The 8982-nt window shown below is 39.4% G+C and overlaps 1 protein-coding gene across 1 annotated transcript in view; it reads right to left on the minus strand.

Annotated features, from left to right (window-relative positions):
- Window positions 1–8982, minus strand: part of bves (blood vessel epicardial substance) — a 44205-nt gene that overhangs the window by 5353 nt on the left and 29870 nt on the right. The window contains exons 5-6 of the mRNA XM_037980420.1: window positions 7688–7796; window positions 6505–6672 (exon numbers count right to left, since the gene is read on the minus strand). Coding sequence (XP_037836348.1) covers window positions 6505–6672; window positions 7688–7796 — 277 coding nt within the window. The remainder of the gene's footprint in view (window positions 1–6504; window positions 6673–7687; window positions 7797–8982) is intronic.

Consider the following 8982-nt stretch of genomic DNA (forward strand, 5'->3'; position numbering starts at 1 on the left):
ACAAGGCTTTCAATAATCTGGCAGTGAGATCTTGGGAGCTGTGGGTATTTATGGTGGCCTGAACAGGTGAGACAGATGAAGCTGATTACATGGGCATGGCAACATGGGCGTGGCTTGAACTGTGGGACTGAGGAAAGTTACTTGATTGTGGCAAGAGGCGTGGCAGGAACAGATGGAGCTGTGACAGTCACTGATGCCATTGAAGTCTTGTACATCACCATAATTTGATCACATGATTTCTTTAGTTTTTAAGTAATCTTGCTAACAGATGAATGGACAGACAAAAACACCAACACTATCGAAAACAATCTCCTTGGCAGAGGTAAAAATAATCAAACAGTTGTGCTTATTCATATGCCGTTCAAATGGCTGGATTTTATGTAGCTTCAGGGTTGGTAGATTGTTAATAGGACATCATGCCAAAAATATCATAACAATCCCATCACAGTCAAGTCATTACAGTGATAGTTCAACTTCCATCTCTTCTTTTATATGGAGAGTTTTATCCATCCATCCATTTTCTTTACCCGCTTCTCCATTTTGGGTCGCGGGGAGCTGGTGCCTATCCCCAGCAGTCACTGTGCGAGAGGCAGGGGACACCCTGGACAGGTCGCAAGTCCATCGCAGGGCATGGAGAGTATTATAATAAGTGAAATTTAGAAAAAAATCTAAATAATCTAAATCTAAATTTTAACAAAAGGGTCACATGCTGAATCAAAGACAAGGGTTTTAAGAAAAGGGTCACATGTGACCTTGATCTTTGACCCCATGACCTTGAAATCAATAGGGATCACGTTTGACTCATTCGGTGTCCTGGTGTGCTGATTAACATTCCTATGTTACATGGTTGCAGAAATAGAACACAGGGCTCTCCTGTGACCCTGACCCCCTGACCATAGATCAGTGACCTTAAATACAATATGGATTAGGGTTGATATGAAGAATAAGATGTTTGTTTGTTTTTTTGTATTTTAACTCTGTAGTCTTTAATAGATGGTTACATAAATTATTTCAATAGATAATCTGATCGGTATTAGGGGTCTAAGCCTGGGAGGCAAGGGAACATTGCTGCATAGTAGCAGAGTTTTCATGCTTCCAGTGGAGCATGTAACCATTTTGAAAGTATTTAGTGTTTAGGGGTCTGAGTTTATGAGGCAAGAGAACGCAAGTCCAGTAGTATCTTAGCCCCACCGTTCTCCACCACCCTTGCTGAATTTTCTCACTTTGATTGTGGAATCTCCAGTCTGTACTAAGCACATATGTTTCTGCTAATGTTTTATTATTATTATTTAGAGCAACTATCATATCAGTGCAGATTAATAAATCCACAGGTTGTACTTAAATGCACACTAGAGTTCTCATGTGTTGCCATAAATGTGGGAGTTTCAGTTTTCTCCTGCAGCTTCAGGACACTAGATGGCACCAACAAGTGGACCATTTTCCTAGTTACTTCACTTCAATGCTGGTGCATTATCTACCAATTGGTAGTTGTGTTCCTAGCCACTTTACCATCCTTGTGATGTGCAAAGACTAAAATTCTCTTCTTATGTGTTTCAGCACTGACTCCTGTGTTCCTTCTGTACCTTGGAAATCCCTGATTTGACCCTAAACCTCCTTGTGAGTTCTACAGCTGTTCCTTGCCTCCACCACTTACCACTGTTATATTCAACCTTCCTGGAACTCCCTCCTTCATGATTACTGGAACTACTTGACCCTCGTCCATATGATAACCATTTCCTCCAACATTATTTGGTAAAATTAATATCTTGAATCATCCTCAAGGAGCTATACCTTCAAGAAACACTTATCCTTGCTCTCCAGGGTTCCAAACTCTTTTAGCCAAATTGCAGCCTATTGTTGAATTTCTCCTATTGTAAAAAAACACTGTTAATTGTTATCAGGCCTGAGCAGCAAAGCGCTGCAAAGCCCTATTTTAATCATAGCGTTTCTTATTATTATGATTCTCGATACACAAGAAGCGCTAATTTGGAGGCCTAAAAATTGTCCCCCAGCTAAAATTTTTGTATTTTAATGGAATCGAAAGTGGGCGTGGCCAAGTGATGCTGCAGCGCCCCCTAACCTGAGAAAGATCAACTGGTAAATTCTAGAGAGCTGAAACTTGGTACATAGGTAGATCCCCCTTAAACAAGTGTTAAGTCCAATAGGCTCGTTTGGTGGGGTAACATTACAGGAGCCCACACAAGGATTTACTAACGTAAAGAAAAATAAATTTATTAAATTATACTGCAGAAATTAGACCTAAAAAAGGAAAAAACTTGAAAAAAGAAACCGAAATAAATTAATACAAAACCCAGAATTAAGCAAAAGACCAAAACAAACCTGACAAAACCCATCCACCAAATACAAACCAAACCAACTGGGTTCTGAGGAGGGAGAGAGAAAAGCCTCCCTCTTCAGCTAAAGGGGCGGAGCCTCAAAGTTGGCCTATTCGCCATGAATTTCAAACAGCTATAACTTTCACATAAAAAGGTCAATTTGCACCGAACATGGTATGAGTCATCCAATGTGAGATGCCTGATGATCCTATGTGGTCATTTGCTGACATCATCAAAGCCACGCCCTCTCAGAACAGGAACTCACTTTTTGTTCTTGGAAAGCTCCATCTCTGAACCCCTTGACCTAATCAAGACGATGTTGTGTCAGAAGACAGATAACAAGTTGGTCTCACTTGCTTTAAAGCACAAAGAGTAAACGCTGGAGGGCAAAATCAGACATCACGCTGTTGCCATACGTTTGGCTCTAAATTCCACAAATTCATTCCAGAAATCTTTAAAAAAAATCAGCCCCAAGTCATGTTTTGACTGAAGATCATGAAACTCGGTACACATATGTAACTTGTGATGACCTACAAAAAAGTCGTTTAGAGCCATGGTCCAAACCCCACAGAAAGTCGGCTATTTTGGATCAAAACCACTGTTTTTGTCTCTTTCACATATGTATCTGAGCAAACTCCTACAGCTTTTGACATACATACTTCAGAATCATTGAGCACAGTCTTGAGGCATTGAAGATCAAAAGCTTTTTGCTACATCAATGCATGTGGGCATGTCCAAGCCTCAAAATCTGGCCATTCACCATAAAATATCTAGGTGGAATAACTTCCACACACAGGTTCCCAGCTGCATGAGACTTTATGTCTGTCATAACAGACCAACACTGATCACATTTACATGGTCAATTGGAGATGTCACCTTAGCCTCGCTGCCTTTGAACAGTAAGTAACCTGCTTCACTGCTGGTTGTCTTCCTTTTAATCTATGATTCATTCAAATTTAAACCTTTGTCTGATGACACTCCACAACATTATGCTGTATCTTTCTCTTAACACTAGCTGGTGGCTGGCGCATGTGCGTGTGGTAGAATAGCAAATTCCAATCCCTTGCCGTTTGCATACGGTTGGCTCTAAATCACACATGCATTATCCGATTTGCACCAAACTGACTGGCCTTCGTTGATCTATAAAGAGGCCAATAACATTATATTGGAATTTGACTCCAGTGCGCCCCCTAGATTATTCCAACAGTTATATCTCCCTGATACCTCATCCAATCTGAACCAGATTTTTTGTGGATCATCAGTGAGCACTGCTAGACACATTGGTATTGTTGTTTCATGACATTACTTAAGCCCTGTCCACTCAGAGAAAAAAACGAGGAATATTAGGTGACTCCTCCAGCTTCTCCCCATGTATGATTTAAGATTGAAACAGTATCCACTAACTCTTGATAATCACACATGACGTGTATCAAACCCTACAGGCAGGGGTGGAAATTAAAAATTTTGTCCACCAGCCATAGTGGCTGGTGGACAAAATGTTTTACCGGCCACTCAAAAAGTTATTTCATATGATGATGGTGATGGAGGTGGGTGGAAGCAGTTGTGGTGCCCTACAAGCTGAACAACACCTCTTTCTGGACACTGCATGGAAATGACTAGATTTTTCTTATTTTATTTTAAACCATTAAAAGATAAATATCTGTACATACAAAATTCAGACAAATTAAATTTATTTCTGTGGAGTGTTTTTGAAGTATTTTTTTTTTTGCTTTTGTAAGTTTTTGTATGTAAGTTGTAATGTTTTTCAGACACTTGCTGCTTTTAATGCATAGATCTATTTGTGCTACCCGCTTATATTTAACAGGTAGGATATTCTGATGAATGAAGTGATTTTTGTGGTTTTAGACAGACCGTTAGACATAGCTGTTTAGCCATGCTACGGTAGGAAAATCTGACGAGGAAGCACAGATTGTCAGAACACCGGCCGTAGGCGTGAACGCACACTGACCGACGTCATGACGTCATTGATTTAGTTAAAAAAAAAACATTGTTTAACTTTCGGTTCTTCCCTCGACTACTCTTGAAAAACAGAAAATAAAATAGCTTCTCATCACAACACCTAATTGGTGTTAGACTGCATGTAATCTGTAGTGGATTGAGTGCGTCATATGGGTTTGCAGTGAACTGTTGTAATATTTTTACGCGAGTTTTCTCCGCCTGAAGTGTTATTTCACTTTTATCTAAATAACATTCGGGTCGAATGTTATTTAGATCATTAATTGTCCAACAACAACCAGTTAATTTACCAACAAGTCTTTAACTGTGTTTGGAGACATTTGTTATTTTTTTGCAAAAGTTACCAGTTCTGGACTGCTCTGCATCCCCAGAACCAGAACCAAACGAGGAGAAGCAGCATTCAGTTTCTATGCACCACAAATTTGGAACAAACTTCCAGTAAACTGTAAAACAGCTGAAACACTGGGTGCCTTTAAATCTCAACTTAAAACCCACCTGTTTAGAGTTGCTTATGGCTAAATTAGGGTTAGAGTGGGGGGTTTTGATGTCTTCAATGTTTTTCTCTTTCTTACTGTTTATTCATTGTCACATGCTGTTTTTATTTTGTTTTTTAATTATGTAAAGCACCTTGAAATGCCTTGCTGCTGAAATGTGCTATACAAATAAAATTTGATTGATTGATTGACAAAAATAATTTACCAACAACTCCTTAACTGTGTTTATTCCTCTGTATTATGATATTATTAGCACATTTTATTCCTAAAAGAATGATGTTTTTTTAATGAGAAATATTTGCCCCTCTAAACAATTCTGTTAATAGATAAGTCATTATTTATTTTAATTATTAATTGTTTTTGTCAACACATTGTCTATATTGTCCATAACAGAGTCTGTCTATCACGCTAGCAAAACAGTGGGTTAACTTCGCCAAAACAAGTTGTTTGACCTTTCACGGTCTCCGTAGTTCCCTTGCAGCGCGAGCACAGCGCGGCGGTTACAAGCATTGAACATGAACTCGCGGAGACGCAGGGGGAACCGTATCTGATGGGGAACGCGGCTCGACGTAACAGCAGCAACTTGAGCACATTGCTGCCCCCTATATGTCAAAAGGACAAATAACACCTTTTCTGTTCAAATTGCCAACCCGCCACAGTGGCGTGTGTGTTGATCAAATTCACCCGCCACTTCAAATATTTACCCGCATTTGGCCGGTGGCGGGTACTAATTTCCACCCCTGCCTACAGAAAGTCCTCACCAGACCTTTGCCACAAAACAGGAAGTGACAATGACTCCTTTCTGGAAGGTCGGATTTCTGCCAAAATTTTATGACCTGACTCGTACTAAAGTAGACTGAAAGCTACTTGGAAAATTTGCCAAACGCACCGCCCAGTGGACGGGTGTGGGAACGGCGCAAGAGAGTTGGCAATGGCAACAGGGTGGCGGTATCAAAGTTCCTGCGGTTGTCACAAGGCCAGAGTTGCACTGAGCTGCGAGGGCCACCAATGCTGCTTGCAGTTTTAATTGGTCTTGGAGTTGCTCTTTTAGTCATTACTATCTGGGTACATAGTATATCCTTACAATAAAAAGCTGTGAAGAATCGTAATGTTTTAGTTTTGCTTTTGTTTCAAGCACGTTTTAAAACATGTAGACATAAAATTCATAACAGTCTCTAGTTTGTCCATCTGAGTAGGTTTCCCAAAGTTTGTAATAATTATTAAGGTAATAATTGGCAATAACAATAACATAATAACATCCAGTTTCTTTAAGAGCTTCTCTTTTCTGGCTCACAGGGAGCTGGTGCCTATCTTCCACCATCACTGTGTGAGAAGTGGGGGACTTAAATATTTTATTTAAATTTTGGATTATTTACTCAAGCTCCTTGCATCAAAATACATTTCTGGGTTCATCCTCATAAACAGTGACAGGGTGTGTGTGTGAAATGTTTATTTCTATTGTTTATTTTAAATTAGTAATTTATGTGTATGTGTGTGTGTGTGTGTATATACAGTATATATATATATATATATATATATATATATATATATATATATATATATATATATATATATATATACACACACACACAGCAATTATTACATTTATATGTAACAGTGTTTTATGTATTAACACTTTTTTTGAAATAATCAATTTAATAAATAAAGCAAATAATCAAACACAAAATTATACTTACCTTATCACTGAGCATGGGATCATTTAAAGAGTACAGCTTGTTAGTGATGTCTTTGCCAATGAGGTATCGAAACACCTCACTGAGGAAAGTGTCCGACTCCAGGAAAAATGTGAGCCTCTCTCGAGACCAACACAGGAACTTACAGTTTTCTTCCGCCACTATAGTCACCTATCAATAAAAACACAAAATTTTAATTCCTTGTGTATTCGTTAGAAATTTTGTTTCACTTAAGGTAATCAGCCATAACTTATCATAGCTTAGGACAAACCTAAAGTCATCCAAGAAAGGAGAACTAGTATACCTGCTCGTGTGATCAAGGCCCACAAATCGCAGCTATTGTAGAACTACTGTACCTCTAACTGTTTAATGACTGTTCCATGAAAAAGCTGTCAAAACACACATGGTGTTGCAGCATGTGTAGCCTGTGCTGACTCATGTTCACCACTACAGGGGCCAGGTGAGTATCAGAACTGGACAACAGAGCAAAGAAATAAGTAGTTCCGGACAATAAATCAAACCCATCTACCCATCAATCCATTCTTCCAACAATTTTCTGCAGCTTATCCATAGTTGGGACACAAAGGCAACAGGTCCAGAAAAGAAACCCAGACCTACCTGTCTCTAGCAACACTCTCCAGCTCCTCCTAGGGATCTTAAGGGATTTCCATGCCAGATAGAATACATCTGGGTCTTTCCTGGAATCTTCTCCCAGTGACACATGCCCATAAAACATCCAGTGGGAAGGTGCCTAAATAACCTCAGCTGACTCCTTTTGATGTGGAGGAGCAGCAGCTCTACTCTGAGCTACCCCTAGATTACAGTGCTCCTCACCTTAACTCTGTCCTGGACTACCTTATTTCTTTGCTCTGTTGTCCAGTTCCAATGCTCACCTGGCCCTTGTAGTGGTGAACATGGGTCAACACAAGTCTGTTGTGTTGACTTGTCATCCAAACTGTTCAGATCTCAGTTCAATTGTGAATTTGTGGTCTTGGCTGGACCAATAGTTCAGGCCCATAGAGGCCTGAACTATTGGTCCAGCAGAATTTCAGAGGCCCACATGTGGCGAAGCCTCCACAGGACATGGCTGTTTTTGGTATCTATCAAATAGCTGCTCAATATTAGGCTAAAAAAGTTTTGGGTGATTGTTGAATACCATGTATTTACTTTTCTTTCTGATTTTTACCTGGAATTTTTCTCCTCTGTGCATTTCAGTGGACCTGAACTCTGGAGAGTCGATGAATGAGTTGGTATAGATGTTATGAAGGAAATGGCCTCGGTATGATACCTTCATCCTGTCACACAACAATCAAAGGTAAAACTCTGGATTCATCTTAAAAAAGTACAGTACCTGTTTAAATTATTTTAAAACTTTTGTATCAAAAAATATAGCTGATGTTGGTACCTCACTATGCTGTGCCAAGTTGCACACAGCAATTTTAAGCGAGTTTCTAAAATCTTTAGAAATGTTTCTGGGTGTTCTCAACCTCCTTGCATAAAGTCACAGGGTCATGCATCTGTGTTGCATAGATTTTGAGCATGTTGAAAAATAATTAAAATACAGAACAAGTGTTTGAAATTATTATTGGTAAAAGGCTGATGTGCTGACATTTATGGTCACTTCTTGTTTCCTCTGTTGGCAGCTGGAGCAATTTGTTTGCTCAATGTTAGATTTACTGGATTTATCTGACTTTCACACAGTTTTACACACTAGTACACAAACACTCTTTGTACAGTTGTTTTCTATTATTGCATTATCCTTAAGGCACCTTTGTCTTTTACCACTTCTTGTTTTTTTTAATACTGTGTTTACCATGGTTTGCCTCCTTTAGTGAACATGGCAAGGGAAATAAATGCAGTCTTATGGTAGCTTTGAAGGTAAAGCTATCTGAATTGGAAGCTCAATGCTGCCCTGTTAAAAATACAAATAGCTAGCCAGGCCCTCTTAGGCAGCACAAAGCAACAAAGAGTAGCTACCTTTAGTGAACCTCTGGCAGACCTTGAGTAGCTTCCCCCATTCCTGCTGGGTGACTATTCAGAGTAAGCACAGTACTAAGGCTGAATTCCTCATTCATCATAGACCCTTTCAAGTTTCAAAATTATCCTCACTCAGTAACAGACCTTCTGAAAATCAGACTCTGGTAATTGGCAGAACCAAGTCAAATGCATTTCAGGGGCCAGAGCAGGCAACATGAAATCATATCTGAAACTACTCACTAAGGCTAAATGTAAATACTGTACAGTAGGATTTTTATTTAAGTTGGCAGTACTGACACTTAATTACACCAGTGGGAGATCACTAAAATTAATGTTGCTTCAGTGTGTAACTTTTCAAAAACAATGTCAGTCTCTGTAGTTTTCTTTGGTCCCCTTTCCAACCTGACTGTGGAGTCTGTCTGTCTGTGGAAGACGTGGAGGATCTTTACATATTTGGATTTCTGATAACAGGATTTCTGCTGTTTGGATTAGGCAGTTACCTGA

The sequence above is a fragment of the Kryptolebias marmoratus genome, linkage group LG16, assembly GCF_001649575.2.
Source record: "Kryptolebias marmoratus isolate JLee-2015 linkage group LG16, ASM164957v2, whole genome shotgun sequence".
NCBI lineage: Eukaryota > Metazoa > Chordata > Actinopteri > Cyprinodontiformes > Rivulidae > Kryptolebias > Kryptolebias marmoratus.